General features: G+C 30.3%; 3 protein-coding genes across 3 annotated transcripts; 1 reads left to right on the top strand and 2 right to left on the bottom strand.

The window, feature by feature from the left end:
• Positions 1 to 2829: 2829 nt before the first annotated feature.
• Myo95E (Myosin 95E) lies at positions 2830 to 11657 on the bottom strand. The gene is made up of 23 exons (XM_088183518.1): positions 11519 to 11657; positions 11117 to 11245; positions 10932 to 11047; positions 10790 to 10860; positions 10535 to 10710; positions 10395 to 10458; positions 10305 to 10318; positions 10141 to 10225; positions 9935 to 10068; positions 9721 to 9868; positions 9484 to 9653; positions 9189 to 9422; positions 8847 to 9117; positions 8595 to 8784; positions 8278 to 8524; positions 8056 to 8205; positions 7916 to 7963; positions 7721 to 7807; positions 6202 to 6339; positions 6027 to 6133; positions 5676 to 5964; positions 4261 to 4388; positions 2830 to 4161 (listed from the first exon to the last, which is right to left on the bottom strand). Exons 2-23 carry the CDS (start codon positions 11222 to 11224, stop codon positions 4038 to 4040), a joined length of 3099 nt encoding a protein of 1032 aa, XP_088039644.1. The 5' UTR covers positions 11225 to 11245; positions 11519 to 11657; the 3' UTR covers positions 2830 to 4037.
• A 2578-nt stretch (positions 11658 to 14235) lies between these two features.
• LOC148239418 (ATP synthase mitochondrial F1 complex assembly factor 1) lies at positions 14236 to 15480 on the bottom strand. Its single transcript, XM_088183506.1, has 6 exons — positions 15442 to 15480; positions 15286 to 15373; positions 15074 to 15219; positions 14697 to 15018; positions 14529 to 14627; positions 14236 to 14467 (listed from the first exon to the last, which is right to left on the bottom strand). The coding sequence occupies exons 2-6, from the start codon at positions 15358 to 15360 to the stop codon at positions 14300 to 14302; spliced, it is 810 nt and encodes a 269-aa protein (XP_088039632.1). The 5' UTR covers positions 15361 to 15373; positions 15442 to 15480; the 3' UTR covers positions 14236 to 14299.
• A 1815-nt stretch (positions 15481 to 17295) lies between these two features.
• On the top strand, positions 17296 to 21239 carry Smu1 (Smu1 spliceosomal factor). The gene is made up of 9 exons (XM_088181189.1): positions 17296 to 17409; positions 17481 to 17547; positions 17615 to 17873; positions 17940 to 18454; positions 18518 to 18645; positions 18712 to 18813; positions 18880 to 19063; positions 20838 to 20990; positions 21053 to 21239. The coding sequence occupies exons 1-9, from the start codon at positions 17384 to 17386 to the stop codon at positions 21149 to 21151; spliced, it is 1533 nt and encodes a 510-aa protein (XP_088037315.1). The 5' UTR covers positions 17296 to 17383; the 3' UTR covers positions 21152 to 21239.
• The last annotated feature ends 50 nt before the right edge of the window (positions 21240 to 21289 follow it).

The raw sequence follows: 21289 nt of genomic DNA, 5'->3' as shown, positions 1-21289 counted from the left end.
TCTTTGTTGTACAATGTAATCAAATTTTCTCACTTTTTCCTACATGTTCTCTATTGATAAACTAATAAAATATTTATAATTTATATATTAGCTGCTTTGCTTCTGTATGAGTAAAAAACAATGTTCTAAATGTCTCTATATAAATACTCTTAGTTCTTTTATATAATAAATATACATTTAATTGTAAAATATTTAAAAATATAACAGTACATTAAAAATGAATTAAATACATATAAATGACTGAAGATTAATTTGTAGTATTATATTATGAAATATATAGATTATATTTGTTTATATACCGTAAATTAGTTTTAGTATTAGTTATTATGATTAAATGAAATGTGAGGTCTAAAATATTGAATGATTTACTAAAATTAAATTACTATATAGAACAAGGGTATGTATCAGCTTCTTTACTAAGCATTGCTTTCTACAAAATATTTTTTATGTTATTATTTTAATACATGTGTGTATTGTACATGGTGGGCTTTGAAAATTAATTTGATACCTTTATAATATTGTATATTATCCCCAGTTTTGGACATATCAATTTTTGGATTGAATGTGTTTTTTGGATAAATATATAATATATAAACATTTTACATAATATTGAGCGGACTAGTTTGTATGATATTTATATTATTATTTTTTATTCATTGATTTGTTCTTTAGCCGTTTTGCAATTAAAATCAAACTCGTATACAACACAAAAAAATAAAACTCAATAATTTCTTTAGACTCGATAGTGCCTTAAACGATTGGTGAAATAAAAAAATATGTCCTTGTTAATTCTGAATTTTTCTCTCAAAAATATATAAGAAATGTTTTTAGAAATGATATTTTTGTATCAAAAGTTGAATAAGTTTGTACCGTTTTATTTTGTTGATTATTTTGGAATGAGTGCGATAGTGAAATTGGGTTATTTTATAATGAAAATATTCACCCTAAAAACGATATCCGTTATATCTGTTAGTGTGTGTATATCTTGAACTATATGTTATAATTCTAAAGTGTATTGTGTATTAAATATAATTAATATATATATTATACAAAGATAATTTCTTAATAATGTATTTACTTGTATATTAATAAATGTGAATTAAAAGCAAATGATGATTTAATTTATTGTGATCCTATAATAATAATCCATGCATTATAATAAAAGACAAGATTATAATATTTTGTATTATATTTATTATGAAATTACGTTTTTCTCTCGGGTATTTGCACAAAATCTGTAAAGTATAAAATAAGATTCGTCCCGTAAATTAAATATAAGTTCATACATATATTACGTATATCGTCCTATTACATATTTAATTAATTATAAATAAATACAGGTAATTTAAATTTTGTTGGCACGATCGATTATCTGTGTAGAAATATTTCATAATCATTAACTATTACATTTAATCATATATGATCTAAATTTGTTACAAAATATCGCTGTCGTTTAACGCTAAACTAAAACATTACACACAATCATACCGTTTATATATATTTTATTATTATAGAGCGGTACAATAAAATGTATCTCATAAAAAAGATTCAGCATAATAAAAAAAAAATATAATGGATTATATATTTCATAAATATATTCATGAGATACTTTCGAGTACCACTCAAAACTTTTTTCTAAAATAATTTGACACACAAAAGGTGAAACAGAAATAACTTAAAATAACACTTTTACTCAATCTATCTAATTGAACTATCAATATATATATATATTATAAGACATGTTTTACCAATTTTATTGTAATTGATTAACAGTCATAACGTTGTTAATTTATATAAATAAACAATAATTGAGTTATCAATATTATTTACAAATGAGACTAAGAAACTTATCGACGTACGTGGACCCCAAATTAATTAATTAACCTCTCAGCAAACACGTTTTAAACGTTAAACTCTTATAAAACTGTACTTCTTTGGCCTTTTTAAAGATAATTTTAAAAACGATACTAAGCGGTCGTAAATTCATATTGTGTAAACACAATATCGATTAAACAGTCACATAGTGTATTATAATACTTTATTGAATATTACTAACATTTTATTTTATAGATAATCCTCAAAGACAATATGCCTTATATTTTTTATAACTTTTTTCATAAAGAAGAGCACTTTATTTTAATTTTGCTATAACAAATTGTTTATTTTATTAATGATACAATAATAAAGAAATGAGTTAAATTTATTTTATTGAAAATAATGTCATATTTTGGTTTAAAACCTTTTATAATAAAATTAAAATATTATTGCATCGTAACTATTTTTTTTCAATTATCACTTCTAAAACTCTATTCAAGACAAAACAATATTTATTTATATTTTTAACAATAATAAATTTCTTAAGATTTTAATAATTGATACAGTTTCTCTCCTTGAAAGTAATGCAATTATGTAAAAGTTCAGACAATACTTACTTTTTTATATTTCAAAATTGTAGTTTAAATCAAAAACATTGAAATATTATTATATTATTCCAAAATATATATTGACTTCGATTGTAAATAAAATAAATATACAATATTTGCAACTATGAAAAGTGAAATTAAATGCAAGATCATCTATGTCCATAGCAAGTCAATCAAATAACTAATATTTTTAATCTATACTCTATACATTTTCAAGAGTCAGCACAAAAACAAATACACGCAAAATGCACGTGATCGAGGAGTAGTAAAAAACGATGATCTTGACATCTACCTTAAGAACAAAAAAGCAATACAACCTTGTGTTCTTAAATATACCGGTACCGCCCCTCAGGGAGACTGACCAATCACAAGGCAGAAATACAAGAGCATGTGAATGCGTTAAAAATTTTTTTTTGTGTATTGACAGTTGAAAGAAAATAGACTAATAAATTTATAACCCTTTGGTTGCCAAAATCCGATATTGGCGTTTGTTACTTTAGTAAAGATTGACAGATCTGACATCATCACTGAAGAAACACATTTTTAATGAGTTGTAGGGTATTTTCTTCAGGGGCAAATAACACATTTTTCGAACATTATACATCAATATTTATACGGTATAAAAGGGTTAATGTAAAATAAAATGAATAAAGAGTGGCAAGATATAATCTCGAGAACAAAAAAACAATACCGCTCTGTGTACCTACACATACCGGTAACACCCCTCAAGGCGACCGACTAATTACAAGGCGGAAATTTAAGAACATGTGAATGCGTTAAAAGATTTTTAGTATTGATTGTTAAAAGTAAATAGACTAATAAATTTATTAACAATACAATACATTTATTTAAAGTAACTGATTGTAAAATACATATATTGTAACACTTATATGGGATTATAAACACAAATTAAACCGTACATATTAACTAAATTCTTGTTTTGCCATGGACATAGGTATATTCGTCTCTCTGTTCTTCAAACGTAAGATTTATTTAAGAATGCTAAATTTTTACGAAGGAAGATTCTTTTCAAAAAAAACATTTCAAACTAAAGATTACTGTAAATTTTTAATTATTTACGTAAAACGCAATGCACAACTCGATATTTAATTTATAATATTGTATTTTGTGCACTTGTCGAAATTAGATTAGATTATAAATTAATTTGTAAAAAAATTGAGCTTAGCATAAATAATTATCAGTTTACAGTAATCCAAAAAAATAAAAAAATTGGCCACATTTTACAAAGAATCATCACTTTGGACCACCGAATATAGTAATTGAGTTAACGACCCTAAAATTCGCTAGAAATCTTACACGCACACACTCTCAGTTTAACCGTCTTCCTAACAATAACAGTATAAAATACATTGTTTCATATAACGTAATATTTATATTATTCATCATATACATAATATAGATTATTAGAGTTGCTGTAAATTAAAAAATCTCTTTTCTAAAATTAGGCACTTCTCAATGCTCACGGGGTATCGACGAGAACGATGAACACATGTTTTACGTTACAACTTTAATAAGACCGTAATTGGCGTCTAGTCGGTGAGCACGATACTGGGGTATTACTACGAATGTGATAACATTATCGTTATACGTGTATCAAATGTGCACTTCCATCTTGTTGCCTTTGCGGATCACTCGCACCGCGTCAGGATGCAGCTCGGGCAAACCATAACATTTGAAGCTGAATGTTACGATCTGTTGGCCAAAGTTTGCTTCGAATCTGAAATTTTCAACATACATATTATTAGGAGATATTCGGGAGATTTTTCATATAATGTATAAATGCAATTGAGAATAGACCATAGTATTCAATACTCACTCAGTATTGATGTTAATCTCTGGAGCTTTCCCAACAGCATTTTGTACGACTAGAAACAGCTTTGTAACCATTTCGATAATATGACATGTTTGAAACACAAAATCTCCCTTTTTCTTACTGATGTCACTCTGAAAAAATTCAATAAATAAATATATAACTGCAATAATATCTATATTTGCTTAGACGTATATGTATGTGTGTATATTTCCATACAAAAAGAGCTATTATCAATACTAATCACGTCTATGTAATATTTTACTTTTCATATTATAACTAAAATCAAGTAATGAACATTAGCATGTTTTTTTCATTATGAAACAACTTCTTCATTGCTATTATTTTTTTTTAAAAAGCATAATCACACAAATATTTATTTTATTGCTCGTGTTTAACTATGCAGCGCAATGATGCCACTCTCAACATTTAGCAAAATGTATAACATCTATATTTGGCTAGACATGTATGAATATATAAATGTACCAGTGGTGGTGATGAGCTGTGGAATTGACGATATTTAATTTCTCAAATAAATAATTAAATAACTATTAAAAATATTTTGTTTGCATTTACATAGAATAAAAATATCCATTGGCTACTATATTAGTAACATCACCTCGCACTATCCTTGCGGCAAAATATTTTATAGTTCTATCTGTCCTTTATAATTGTGTAAATTAATGGGTTCGGTTATCACCGCTACATGTTATACTGTGCATGTTAATTACCCATATATTCCTGATTGCATCTACTACTATTGGTGCTTTCTATTTGTATCGATTTCCTATTGTCTTAAAGTTACTACAATATTTTACCACAGTTTCACAACTCACACATCTCCACTGATATATTGTTCTATACAAGTCAAGTATATCAAAAAAGAACAGATCAAAGAAGCGTTTCTTTAGACTTGATTTTTGAAGTATGTATATGTTAAAATATGCTAAATATATTAATTTAACGCAGGTGCGTTCTGAAAATTAAGTTCTAAAAAGGTTATTTTGATGCGTATTAGCAAAACTGTATAATTCGTTACTCACTCCAAACAGACATCCGGTGGTATCGCTGCTCGTCCTCGAAGACAATTGAGACTCGAGTTCGTAACAGTCATTCTCCAACGAACACTTTTCAGACAAAACAAACTTCTACTTAAAAAACAATCATTACAGGAAATCAAATTACAAAGCCACTCAACAACTGATGCAAAGGAATAATAAAATACATCATCACTAAACGACGGTGAAAGAGCAATGAAGTTCTTCTAGTTCAAGTAAATAGGAATAAAAGCTCTTGTGTAAATGTACGATACATACTTTGAATTAGAAGACTTTAACTACTCGTGTATAAGTACACTTTACCATAAATTAATGAAATAGAATATATATAAATACGTGATGTTTAATTTTTTGCATACTCACAGCTCTGACGTGAAACACTGCAATATCATCGGGAAGCGGACTGAGCGATATTCTATATATTTCCGCAGCCGGTATACGATACTTTACACCCAAAGTTCGCTGATCTAATAACAACATTGCCGACGTGGAAACCACGGCTAACGTTGGCACCAATTTGCCACTAGATCTCGTGACCTTATTAACAATATCGGCAAACACTACGTATTGATCGTCGGTGTCGATGCACACTCGTTTCCAAACGGAATTTTGTCTCAGTCTCACATAATCGCCGACAAATGGATGAGACACACTTTAATAAAATATATATGGTTAAAAACATATCATATTTTTAATACTACAATTTAAAAATACCTTCTCGCGTAACTCTGCTTTCTATCTTTGAATATTATACTAGCTGTCACTTTCTCGCGCATCCTGTTTCTAGCTGTTTGGTCGAACTTTAATCTGTACTTGTGACACTGTAATTTCGCAATAAGTGTTATTTGTGATGTATGAGAGCTGTACAGTAGTAAATAATGATTATTACCCTCCATCGGTGATGTATTTGCCTTAATAGATGATGAGTTTGTGTGAGACGAGAAGGCGGACGTGGCCAGCCGCCACAAAGCGGCGATTGGTGTGCGAGCGGTAGTTGAGACATTAGATTCAACAAGTATCTTCGTCTCTATAATTATACAAAATAACCATTGTATTTTATAAACAACCATCGTTTCCGATTATATTTTAATTCAAATAAAGAGTGAAACATTAATTATGCTTCTCGGATGGTTAATTCTAGACCTCAATCCTTTGGTTGCCGAAAGATAGTTTTTTGACTCTAGGAGATTGGAATTAGTGATTATTATATAATTATAATTCCAATTGATCGTCGCAGATTAGGTTTTCCTATATTTTCCTTATCTCACGGATGAATAAATAAAATAAAAATAAGCTTAGTCATGCATAATGACATCTATTTATTATAAGCAATAATGATAGTTCATAATTATTAAAATATAAGTCACTGATTTACAGACATTCAGTCTGGTGACCCAGTACTTAGTAGCTGTTGATTGTGTTTACATGGTTGTAACTAGTGTTCTCATTCGCATATTTGAATTATTCGCCTGATTTTCAACTATATGAACATTAGATGAAATTTGAAAAAATCTTAGAATGAAACAATTTGTATACTTCAGCAACACAGGTAGTCGTTTTTTCTCTCAATACACCTGAGTGACTAGTGCCGCTCCAAAATCTATGGTCCTTTATGTGCCTTTATTTTGTTTCGAAATGCACAACAATGAGACGCTTCTTAATGAAAAAATGCATTTACGCATTCGAAAAACATTTGTAAATATCTTTATCGTGTGTCTACTATGACCAAAATTCGCAGAATTCATTCGTTGAACGAAACAAAATGTTGGAAAAGCCTACCCATTATTATCGTTTAACACTTATTTTAAAAACAGCTGTGCTGCTCCAAAACCTATGGTCCTTTATGCGCCTTAATTTTGAATAGAAATGCGAGACAATGAGACACTTCCTCTAAATAAAAAAAATGCTTTCACACATTCGAAAAACATTTGTGAATATAATGTTTATTGGTGGTATCTATTATGACCGAAATTCGCAGAAATTTTTCGTTGAAAGAAACAAAATCTTAGAAAAGTTCACCCTTTATTATCATAACAGGTGTACGTCGTAAATTTTTGTGAAGTTCGTGTTACGTTTTTTTATTTGTTGTTTCAAGATGCAAAGATTTTATTTCAAACAGTTGAATAATTTGATCGCAGTTAATTTATTTCTAGTTATTTAATTTATATGCAAATTCACACAAAATAAACACTGATACAGATTCGATATTTATATATATCAATTCGTTCCAAACATTATTAGCTATTGTATATAGAATAAATTCGATAAAATTATATATTTAAAAAGAAAAATAACAATTTGGTTGTAAACGAACTTATAATGGTAATTAATATTCTAAAAAAGAGCGCCTTATAAGTAGTGACTTACAAATAATGTGCTTATTTCTTAAAAAAGTTATTATAACTCACCTTCCACTGAACATAATGGCGTTGAATAGTCTGGACGGCCCACAAAACTTTCTTCTCCAATTTCAAAGACTGAACTTTTTTCCGTGTCTAAAATAAAAGCATCACATTATACTTTTAAATACATAATAAGCTTTTTTTATAATAGAAGAAATAAAAAAGAGAGATAAAAAATAATACAAAAATATAAAAACACACCGAAAGTCTTCTACAAATTGTCTTTCTTTCCTCCGAATTGTGAGTTTCCTACCGATATGTGGAATGAAAAATAAACAAAATAACAATAAAAACAATAAAAACGACAGAGCATAGAATAAAAAAAAAATTATAATACATACCGTCCATCGCCGCCACGCCTTTGCTATTATAACCTGAGCCTGCGTTTTCTTCGTCAACAACCTTCGTACCCTGTATCCTCTCCATATCTTTTGAATTGTAATAGCAAGCCCGCCGAGACGCAAATTTCTCATTTCTTCCAATTCAAATACCTTTTACATTAAAAAAAATAACATTATTATGAAATAAAATATTATTAAAAACTTAAAATAGAAATTAAATACCGTTCTTGGGCTCCTGATGAATATCTTTGTTTTACCGAATGCGAATTCGGCTTGCGGAATTGGTAACGATCTTATTAAAATCCGGCAAGCTTTCAAGTTCTCGGCTCCGGAAGAGCTCTTGTTTGTGCGTTGAAGAGAATATGTATGTAAAGATCTGGGCAACAGCAACGCAAACCGAGACGCAAACATTGAAAAGGCCATTGAGGAACAATGGCCCGATCTCCACAGCAACACTGATTCCATCAACCTTTAATTATGAACGATTGTAGTGTGTATGAATAAAATATAGACAATAAATGATACAGTATAATATTTACCCATTGTATCGGACTTGATGTTGCACGAGAGGCGTTTCAAAGATTCGAGGTGTCATTGTTTCATTGGGACGGATGCAGCGTACGTGGTGTAAGCGTCGAGATCGTAAAGAGCGATGTAGAGCTCCAAGAGAGACGCGCTGTTGAGAACCTAGCGGGCTCGGTCGTCTTAGCGGTCCCCTCGATGGATTACCTAAAGTATTACAGTGTGTGAAATTAATAATCAAAATTATAATATAGATTTAAATTGTGTACCTTCTGGAAATAACTCTTTACAAAGAGTATGCCGACATCTATACATGACATTAGTGATATCTCGCGGAAGTAAATCTGAATTCTTCTCGACAAAATCTGTTGCATCGTATGATACAGTGCCAGCATAATGTCTTAATTGAAAATTTGATGGCGGTTGGGGTAACAAATGAGAATGACCCGCCCAACACTGTTGGAGTCGTCCCAAAAGCTCTCCAGCTCCGCCTTCAGCTACATAAGATTCTTCCAGTACAGATAATAAGCCGTGAGCACTCTATTAAGTATATTAAAAACATGTCACATCAATTCTAAGGAAAATAAATGAGGCATTAACAACTAATTTACCGATTCTATTAGGTGACAAATTGGCTCATTTTCGAAATATGATATTCTTTGCCATTCTAAACCTTCTCTAATGTATTCTTCTTGTTCCGAGCCTAAAGTTGTATCGATGATGATGTGATGCAGCTTTTCGTTGGCGTAATTGATTAAAAGTTGCTCGAGAGAGTTTGTGTGTAAGCATTCATAGCCGTATAAATCGAGGATGCTTAGAGAACTTCTCTTACTGTAGTTTTTAACCTAGAAAATGTATCAAACGTTATTGCGTTTATCGAAGATTTAACTCGCATCAAAGCAGTACCTTTATTGAAGTATTAACACGTCCGACGAGCCAGGTAAATAAACGTGAATACAAAGCCGTGATCAACTGATTGCGTCTAACGTTAGCTTCCGACGTTCCTAATTCTCCGCAAAGTGCAGCTGTAAGATCTAAGCTGGGACATTCTAGTAAACTTGCACATTCAACAATCTCTGAAATTTAAAAATATTAAATTGTTTCGAAAAATTAAAAAAATAGAATTTAATATATCATACTAACCATACTCTTGACTAATCGAACAACCAACCGTACCGTCAATATTGGTCGAAGGTACGAATTCAATATTACCCAGCTTTAAGACTACAGCGACAATTTTAAATAAATCAATGACCTCTTCATTTGAAAAGCCGAGAGTTTCCAAGGCAGTCTATATAGGAAAATTATATAAGTAAAACTTCATTATTATTATTATAATTTAAGCAATAAAACTGACTCTGGTGAATGCAAAATGAGGTCTATCATCGGTGGTGTTTCGGGGCGGAACTTCTGGAGGCACAGATGCGTCGGAATCTCTCATTCTTCTCAGTATGCGATAAGCTTCGATGCTCCTTTGAAGCTTCAAACATTCTACAAGCATTTGTAGAGTTAGCAAAATTGTTTAAGCATAAATATATTTATTAAACCATTAAAAATATTAACTCAAAAGGTGTACATCTGCACCGGCCAATAACTGATAAAATACGTGAAAATTCCTATCACCTCGTTGGAGATAAGTGATACGGGTCTATAAAAAATCCCAAAATATATTAGCATCATGGTTATAAATTTAGTTAGATAGAAGATAAATTAATTACTTAATTTACCTTTTCCAATAAATCTGAGTTGCATTAACACAAATTTTATGAATGATTATACGACTATTTATAATAAGAAAATTAATATAAATTACTTACAATGTGTTATATGGCCGCCGATCGGATCTCCTTTATAATCAAACTCAATGTCCAAATATTTACCCTAAATAACAATAAATCATTAGATCTTCTTATGGAAAATGTGTTTTTATTTTAAAATCATACTAGTAAATACTCACAAAGCGACTTGCATTATCGTTTCTGATAGTTTTGGCATTTCCGAAAGCTTCTAATAATGTACCAGCTTGGGTTAAGCGTTCTCTCACAGCAGCGGTGCCGGCGCTTCCTTCGCCAGCTAACACGACACACTGTAGCGAGATTCTAGCAGCTTCAGTCTTTCCTGAACCACTTTCGCCTAAAATTTAAATGATCAATGTATCCATTACACCATATTTAAAATAAATAAACAATATAAAATAATAAAATAAAAATACCAGAGACGACGATACATTGACTCTCGTTTCTGTCGCGTAACCAACGAAAAGCAGTTCCTGCAACTGCATATCTGAAATGAACATATATAAAAAAAATATAACACATGTATTTATGAAATTATCAGAATAATTAACGACTTACACATGCGGCGGTAGTTGAAATGGTGCTCTTGCAATATACGCACGGACTAATTCAGCGGAATATAACGAAAGCTGTCTATAAGGATTCACCGATATTAATACATTACCAATGTACGTCTGTAAATTATCATAAATTAATATCATAAGAGAGCGAGTATTACAAATTGATTTAAAACTATAACTTACATATATAATATCTCTTTTAAAACGGATGTGTAGATTGTGTATAAAGGCATCCTCTGAAAGAGGACTCAAGAGCACCGAATCGCACTGACCTACTTCCGGTTCCAGCATTGTGGTAATCTTAACCCATACCTGAAAGTATACCAAATCAAAAGATCGCATTGGAAAAAAGTATTCGTAGGTGCATCTGTAGGTTTTCAGTGAACATTTATTATTTAACACAATATGGATTGCACGAGTGAGATTTTGCGAGATCTCATGTTCGTCCTAATCATTCAACGTTTAGTTGAGTCGTATTTTTATCGTAGTAGCGTTACGGTAATCCGATATAAGTCGAACGACCGATTTGTGATAATTCGAAAGCGTTTAAAGATTAAAGGCTAAGTAAAAATTCGTTTAGCTAACCTCGCCAAAGAACCCTATGCTACGTTTTACATCTCATTTCAATGAAATGTATTTACATAGCGAAACGGGGTTCTTTTAATTCAACAATTAGGAGAAATCCGATCCGATCGCGGTCCTCGGCGGCATTTGACAGTTTTGTGTATTTATTTTTAATGTATTTGTTGGTCGTAAAAGTTGTAAATATGCCCATTGAATAATTAGTGGATATTAATATTTCTTATCTTATAATAAACAATGTTTCACTTATACTTTTGATATATTTATAATTAAATACTTTATCACCATTAATGAACTGTATAAAAATAAGTAAATAAATTTATTTACTAACGCTTTTAAACGAATTGGCCGAGCACACTACGTGTCTGTCGTAATTGTCCACCCATAATCAAAAAACTAATAATGAATTATCCTTTTATATCCCACCAAATGCATAATATTATCTTATTAGGAATTGGGGGTTGATTGGCTTCCAACCACTACCTTTTACGTCGTGTGTTAAAGTAAACGACACACTTCTCATCTTCAGTAACAATTCGACTCAAAAATAAATCGTTCTGTTTTAGAATCATTTATTATTATATTATTATAAATTCAATTTATGAGATGCCCATATGCTGCAAATTAACACATTTACTAACTTTTTAACCGTCTGTGAACTGACGTAGGCTATTCGAGTATTTGTGCTAGCCTCCGTATCGTTAATCTTTTTCGCAGCCCTTATATTCTCACTAAAAACACCAACAAAGGATTATCGCCCGTACGTAGATATTCAATGTCAAAATTCTCGGAACGAAATTTTATAACCACATTTGGCCCATCGCATTACGTATATTTTTAATTGCTATTGTCGCATTGTGATTGAGTTTAAAATTTATGAATCATAATAAAGCTTAACTAAAATTATTATATTATATATCCACTGCCATTATTGAGTTTGGGTTAAAATATCTAAAAATAAATATATCGTTAAACTAAATAGCAACACTGATACGACTTCTGTTAATAAGCACCGAAAGAATAGTGAAATTATCATTTATTTATACAAAGCTATATATTTTTGCAAATGATAAGTATATCGAACGTATATCCGTATCGTTTGCTTTTGAGCTAATAGTTTACCTAAACTCGCAATCCCTTTCTCAATTATGAATAATGATAAAATGGATAACTCTCGAGCTGACCATTTTAACGCAAATATAGTATAGTATTTCATTCAACAAATAAATTCACAATTGTTAAAATTTTATGCAATTGAAAATTACTCTTTTTCAATTTATCAACTTCTTTTAAAGCGGAATAAATGCCTTTTAATCCACTTGTATAATTAGTGTACATCAAATACATATAAATAAAAATATGTCGATTAAAGAGATGTATATTAACCAAATTTGAATTTTTATATTAAATCTTTTTTATTACACGAATAGAAAATAAATCTACAGCATAAAAAGGGTAAAGAGCTAAATTATTAGCTTAATATGTAAAACAACATCAAATTCTAATCTAATTAGTTGCGGAATATGATAATTAATAATAGATAATCGATTCATAAAACTCTACTGTTAATAAATCGTTAACAAAATATTTTTTTACAATTTTTAATTAAAAAAAAGTTGTTATGGCCAAAACAATTTTGTTAAATTGTTATAGTCATGTGAATAAAAGTCATTATTTCGCTTAAAATGGAAGATCAAACACTGTGCCCTAGAAAGAAAAAAAGGACTAAAAAATGTCTCAATGGGCTTAGAAAAAATGTGTTGAATAAAAAGAAAGCTGAAAAATACAAAGAAAACATTAACAACCTTCACAATATAACGAGTTCGAGACTCACACTGAAGCATGGTATATTTGCCAAAGGAATTAGAAGTGAAACATTATCAAGGAATTGTGTCTCGAAAGAATTCAAAGCTCGTCGCGATAGCGATTTAAACAAATTAATCGATTTGGCAAACGGTGTGATAATCGACCGAGAAAAAAATGACCAAAAAACTGAAAAGCAGAAGTTGACACAAGAAGTTTTAGAAGATGATCGAGATATTCTTCCAGTTTTTAATAATGTTATTCAGGAAGAAGTTAGAGCAAATATTGAAAAGGATAAACCGAGCTCTTTCAAAGAGAATAAAATCAAATCAAATACAAGAACTGATGAAGAATTGGATGCAGTAATTAACGACCCGGCTTATAGAAAAATATTCAAAAAAACTGAAATAGCTATTGCTAACAAATTGAGGAAATATTTAACAAATAAAGAGGAAGAGGAGCATATTAATAAATTGAAAAAGTACTTAAAAGGCATATACCAAGAAACAATTAAACAAAGCGAAGACTCAAACTTAACAAATAAGCCTGTTTTGAGTTCGAGTAAAATAAATACTGAACCTATCGAAGGTGAAGGTAAGAAAATGATCACCTTAAATCCATTGAAGTACTTGAGTACTATAAATAAAGGACGCACGACTGAAAAGAAAGTATATAAAAATAATAAGCTAAAGAAAAATAAAATTATTGAAAAAGACGACAAGTTTTGCGATTCGCCTGAAATATGTCAAGCCGTTGTAAAATGTAAAACGAGTAATGAGAAGTTGCGAGAAGACTCTAATTCTTGCGATTCTGCGAGTTCGTCGGTCTTCTGTGATTTGTTCGATTTTGAACCGCCCGAGCCAACTTTTTTCCCTAGACGAATGAATTCCTAATACAATTGTAAATCAAATAAATTATTTAATTGAATAAATCATTAATATTGATCTATATTTTATTCAATGCAAGCTTCGATAGCATAATTTATGACAGTTTAATGTTTTCTAATTCGGTGATTAGATCCATGTGCTTGAATTTATCAGGTTTGTTTGTAAAAGTGTCCAGCAGTTTGAGCTTATTTTGTTCATCGAGACTATAATACATCTGGAATTGATTTGCCAGACATTGGGCTTCTTTTGCGTCAATTACATTCTGTAAATTATTAATTAATTAGTATAATATTATCAGTACAAAATTTTCAAAAACCAAATACCTTATCAAATTCCCCTTTCATTAAAACAATGCCTTTGCTGTCCATCAATTCTTTATAATGAGCAACCGCTAAACATTCCGGAGCGTTCTCTTTATGAACCTTGAAATAACAATATTTATAATATAAAATATTATTTATAATATTATACAACTATTTATATACAATTACTTGATAACACAGTAGAGTTGTAAAATGTATTGTGTTTCCCATTCCTTGGCTCATTATAAACTCGTATCCTTGCGATCTAGGCAATGCGAATATAAACGTAGGATACTTCTTGATTAATTCTTCCATTCTCAAGAAAATATCTTTAGGTATAGTAGCAGCAATGGCATCTTTTTGGGTGTGATATTTGACCCATATTTTCGTTATCTCTTCAGCGCTCTTATCTTTGACCAACTCGATTTTGAAAATATCTTCCAATTTTTTATCCTTGGGAGATACAGCAGCTTTGAGCGGTTCTTTGGGATTCAACACGGAAGCATACCGACTAATAAAAAAAAAATTAAACACAAATTCAACATTACACATATGTTAAACATTACCGTTCAGCGTCCTTCAGTGGCTTCGTCTTTGATTTTACTTTTTCTTCGATCCGAGTGACAAACTCTTCCGGTGCAGTCTTTTGCAGCTTAGTGATCTTTTGGGCATATTTATCAAAGTAGGGGTTCTTTTGTAAGTCATCCATGACCTGATAATGAGAAAGTTACTATTTGATTCTGAGAATATCATTAAAGATAATTATATTGATCCTAACCTGTACGTTTTTAATTGTGGTCATAAAAGAGCGATATAAACTGATAGTATGAAACTTTTTTAATACAAAGGCCATCAGATGATCGAAACTGGTAAATTATAAAATATTTTAATGGAAAAATAGCGTTTTTACGATGAAAAATAATGGCATACTAACCTCTTTGACACTGTCGCATACAACTGTCAAAAGTGACGTAACAATTATTTTCTATTATTTATAACTAAAATAAAAATTAGTATTCTTTTTATAAAATTTGTTTAGGTTAACAGAAAAAGTACTACTAAATTATGTTCAATATAACCCTGAAATATATTTTTGAATCGAACATAGTAAGGCAACAAATTAAATGGGATAATTATATTAATTAGGGTCAGAATAAATGTCAAAAGGTATTAAAAATGGCATACGGTCAGTATAAAAATATAGGACAATCAGAATTAAAATACTGAATGATCATAATTATATTATTCAGGGTCAGAATAATTAAGAAATGCATAGAATTAAATTTGAATACGGTCAGAATAAAGATATAAGATAAAATTAAAATACTGGACGACCGTGTGAAATAAAAAAAATATTATAGCATTTATGAATATAAATCTGCAATAATTTATTTATTTTAGAAATATCCTATAAAATATATCAAACAATCAATGAATAAATCTCAACTGATTTATTAAATAGTATGTAGGACGCGAAGGTAATCGGATAACGACAGAGATATATCTGACAATGTTGCGATGTAATATAAATTCTGACTACAACCGTATTAAAATTCTAAATTAAAAATATAAGCTATGTGGTAATTGTTTTCTCATATATATTAAAAATAATTATTAAGACTAAAATTTGCAATTATTATTCTAAATATTATAACAAATTTAAAGCAAAAAGTTAAATATACTAAGAATATATTATTTCGTTATCAATTAATAAATAATTAAAGCAATTTTTTCAATAGTGTGATGGCTTATTTATGTATTAATTATTGGCCATAGTCAAAACACTAACATGACGGCGGCGGAGGGCAGTACATTATTTTGGTGGACCTAGACGGGAGAACAACGGCCGATGGTGCTTCGTTTACCGTTCACTTTAATATATTTCATATACCAACATGTAACTTAAGTATATTTAAATAAATCTACAGCGGCTCAATTTGTGCGTAATTGCCACTCAACACCATCTCTCCGGCAAAAGTGTGATTTTTCGAATGTTTATAAACGTTTGTGGTTATCCAATGTATTACAAAAATGCATATTTTATAATACATTTTAGCGAGCAATCTATTTTCAAAACTTATTTTTATTAATTTAACTTTCATTTTTGCAATGCTTTAACTTCTAAAAATATTTCATAAAATCATTTATTTTACCTTGGATATGTGATGTTTACCAAAAACTAAATTCGCCATTCCGAATTTATTGTTTTTTCAGTTTCAGTATAAAAATAAACGCTTAATTACATTTACTTTACAATTACACATAGATTGAGCCGCTGTAGTAATATTTTTATTAAAAGTTTTTAATTGGTCAAATGTTTCGGTTATGAAGTATATGCGAGTGAACGGTGGAAGTAGCACTACTGACCGTTGTCTTTCCATTAAGGTCCACCAAAAAAGCACTGTTCTCTGCCGCCGTCACCTCAGTGTTACCAGAGTGACGCTAGTTTTGGCCATAATGAATGAATAAATATATAGACAATCTTTGCTTGGGTCATGAAACAAAAATGTTGCGTAACACTGCTTTACATAGGTATTATCATATTAACAAATGCCGTATATAGGACAATAAACTATTACATCTATGCGTTTCATAATATAACTAATAAAATATATTGAGCGAAACAAACCGGTAAAATGCGGGGTAAAATTGAACATATTGTTAAACTTTATATTTTAATTCGAATATGATAAAAATATATACAATCAATTTGTATTTAAATTAATAATTTTAATATTTTAGAATCATATTTTTATAAGGTTACTATGTGAACATCGCTAATAAAAGCAAGCCCCAAAAGTCTACTGTCAAAAGAGACATTGCGAGTTCGCTTCTCACGTTTTATAACTACGTTATCTTAGCATTTTATCAAGAAAATGTCAATAGAAATAGAATCGGCAGAGTACGGCGTCTTTTTCACACAATGATATATTTAAATCTGATCACAAACTGACAATATTGATTGTTTTATAGCGTTATTCGTCTCATTCAACAATATTTGAAAGAATCTAACCTTTCAAAAACACTACAAACTTTACAAGTAAATTGATTTTTTTTATTAAGGTGATTAAGAGAAGTTCGGTAAAGGGTATTTGTAATATTTATAGGAAGAATCAGGCGTATCGCTCAATACGGTGGATAGTGTCGAAGGTTTTTGCGCCGACATTAATAACGGACATTGGGATACTGTTTTAAAAGCCACTCAATCGCTTAATTTGCCCGATAAGAAGCTAATCGATTTGTACGAACAAGTAGTTTTGGAATTGATCGAGCTTCGAGAGTTGGGTGCGGCACGATCGCTATTGAGGCAAACTGATCCAATGATTATGTTGAAGCAACAGGAAGCCGAACGTTATATACATCTGGGTAATGATTTATATGGATTTAAATATTTTTAATTAAGTATTAGATTTTAAGTTTAGTTTATTTTAGAAAACTTGCTGGCGAGATCTTATTGGGATCCCAGAGAAGCGTATCCGGAAGGCGGAAGCAAAGAACGAAGAAGAGCAGCTATCGCATCCGCTTTAGCCGGAGAAGTTTCAGTGGTGCCATCGAGCAGATTGCTGGCATTGCTCGGACAAGCTCTCAAATGGCAGCAGCATCAGGGTTTATTGCCTCCGGGCACTACTATAGATTTGTTCAGAGGCAAGGCTGCAATCAGAGATCAAGAGGATGAACAGTATCCGACACAGCTGTCGAAGCTGATCAAATTCGGTCAAAAATCTCACGTGGAATGCGCTCGATTTTCGCCCGACGGCCAATATTTGGTGACTGGTTCTGTAGACGGTTTCATAGAAGTTTGGAATTTTACGACTGGTAAAATACGTAAAGATTTAAAATACCAAGCGAACGATAATTACATGATGATGGAAACGGCGGTGCTGAGTGTCAGCTTCAGCGGAGATTCGGATTTGTTAGCTAGCGGCTCTAACGATGGAAAGATAAAGGTTATTGCATTTTTATTAGTTTATAATTAAAGTGTGTTGATTGATTACGTTGGCTTTTTACAGGTTTGGAAAGTTGCTTCTGGTCAGTGTCAGCGTAAATTTGAAAGAGCGCATGTAAAAGGCGTGACGTGTCTACAATTCAGCAGAGATAGTTCACAAGTATTATCGGCATCGTTTGATCACACAATAAGGTATTGCCTCAATATTTATTTAATATTCATTATATATTTATTTTTAATGCTATTTTATATGACTAGAATCCACGGCTTAAAATCTGGTAAGACGCTTAAAGAATTCAGAGGACATTCTTCATTTGTAAATGAAGTAACATTTTCACCAGATGGACATAATTTATTAAGGTAAACTCCGCCTTTTATAATTTAAGGAAGAGATGGCCAAATTTATTCATTTTAATATTTTTGTAGCGCATCATCTGACGGAACAGTTAAAGTGTGGTCCGTAAAATCCACCGAATGTACAAACACCTTTAGACCGCTGGGAGCCGTAGACTTAGCAGTCAATTCTTTGCATTTAGTCCCTAAAAATCCAGATCATTTTGCCGTCTGTAATCGCAGTAACACAGTGGTCATTATGAACATGCAAGGACAGGTAAAGTTAAACTATTCTTAATTTTTATTCCTTTCAACATACCCTATCCTATTTTATATTTTAAATGAATGAAAATATTTTAAATAAGAGCTGCCATTATTATAATTATTTTAAAAATAAAATAAACAAATGTAACTTACATAATAATATTGAATTTCAAAAACAAAATATAATTATATATTATTGTAGATTTATTCACATACACTCGTTTCCGATGCCATCGTATTTCATTTGAGAACGTCAATTAGGTTTATTTTATTTAAATAAAAGAATAAAATATAATTTAAAATTTATTCATTTCTGCTATAATATTGAATATTAAAATCTGCAAGTTATATTAGTATTGACAGAAAGAACTGCAAAGAAAACTGCCAAAATATACAATATACCGTCTATGTACTGACAAACGTCACAAATTGCAAAACTCATTACTGAGATATACCAATTTTAAAAAAGTCTTTGTAAAAAATTTTGTTAAATATCTATATAAGTGATTTTTCAAAAGCAAGTTGCTTGTATGTAGTAGATCAAGATTCTTGTCTGACAACAATTATATTTTTTGCAAGTGTCAATTTTAGAAACACTGTAGTTAGTGATTTTTATCAGTATTGATATGATTTATACACTACATGTAAATATCTAATATACAATAATTGTCCTTCGAAAATTACTGACCTTTAAAATAGATTAGTTGATTACGATAATTACGTTTACTTTTGATATTTATAAAAGTTTTTATTATTTTAAATGCACTAAAATTTGAATGTTGGATATAAAGTGTCATATCATATATCTAAATATATTTTATGATTTATTAATACTTTTTTAGATTTGTAATTGATATGTATTAAATAATTAAATATATTTTTTTTTAAATTAGAATGGTTGAAACCCCCTGGAAAATGTATACATAATGTATTAAAAAACGTGTGCATTGATTTGCTTGATCATAATATTTCCATAGCTATACAAAAATAAATATTTTCTTACTGTATTGTGATGAATATCTCTGGAATGTTATGGTACTGTGGCGTTTCGCCTGTCACAATACGTCTAGCAAAGTCAAGAGGCAAAGAGTAACAAAAACTACGCTATAGGAGGGACTGCCGCATACGCTATAGGAGGGTTTACTGTATACATATATAACAATACTATTCGGTGCACGAGACAATGCCAATTATTTTCTAGAATTGTTTCGAGGATCATAGATAAATAAAGGTACTTTGTGTCAGTGGCGTTGTACAAAACAATATTGTACATTTTGTGCCAGTGTCCAAAAAAATATTATACATTTACAACACGTTGACGGATCCTTGGATTGCAAAATTCATTTGTGCAAAGAGCACGATTTTGAGTTAACCAAGTATATAGCCGCAGTTCTTTGCCTCGACACTTAGGCAACAAATGACGATGTATTGCATTTGTACATCTGTTTAAGGCAAATTTAAGAATGATTATGGAACGAAAACATTAACTTTATATTGGGAGGGCTGCAGCCCATATGACGGGCGGCCAGTTTCGTGCCATTTAGTTTTTATTAGTGAATAATGCTAATGGTTTTTGAAGTTTTGATTCCCTTCAAATTCTTTGATGTCCCTAAATGACCATTTCTCTTGTGTTTTTGTTTGAGACAGAATTAGATTTACACTTTTTAAATTTAATTATATATCACAAACTATACTTTCCGTGGGTAAAAATTATACTCAGTTTAAATATATTACTAATGTTTATTTTTCTATTCTTTCTACTAATAATATATTATATTTATTTTTAGATTGTACGTTCATTTTCAACTGGTAAAAGAGAAGGTGGAGCATTAATGTGTGCTTGCTTATCGCCCAGAGGGGAGTTTATCTATTGTGCAGGAGAAGATCTCGTGCTCTACTGCTTCTCGACAAGTTCCGGAAAATTAGAAAGAACTTTAAATGTAAATATTCAAATACACATATTATTAATATTATTGTACTTAATAATCCATGTTATTTTTAGGTGCATGAAAAATCTGTCATCGGTCTCTCGCATCATCCCCACCAGAATCTCTTGGCCACATATAGCGAAGATGGTTTTCTAAAATTATGGAAACCATAATCTTAATATTGTCTTATGTATCAATTGACGTGTCATGTGTTCTTTTCTAAATTACTATTAAAGTTAAGTGTGAATTAATTCAGAAAAAGTATTACTTAAATTTGTTACCTTAAAAAATATGATTAATAAAAAGAAACA

This window comes from Plectrocnemia conspersa, unplaced genomic scaffold, assembly GCF_051122295.1.
Source record: "Plectrocnemia conspersa isolate PC_06_02 unplaced genomic scaffold, ASM5112229v1 ptg000001l, whole genome shotgun sequence".
In the NCBI taxonomy this organism is placed as follows: domain Eukaryota; kingdom Metazoa; phylum Arthropoda; class Insecta; order Trichoptera; family Polycentropodidae; genus Plectrocnemia; species Plectrocnemia conspersa.
The sequence above is the reverse complement of the archived record's forward strand: the minus strand, read 5'-3'. Positions and strand labels throughout refer to the sequence as shown.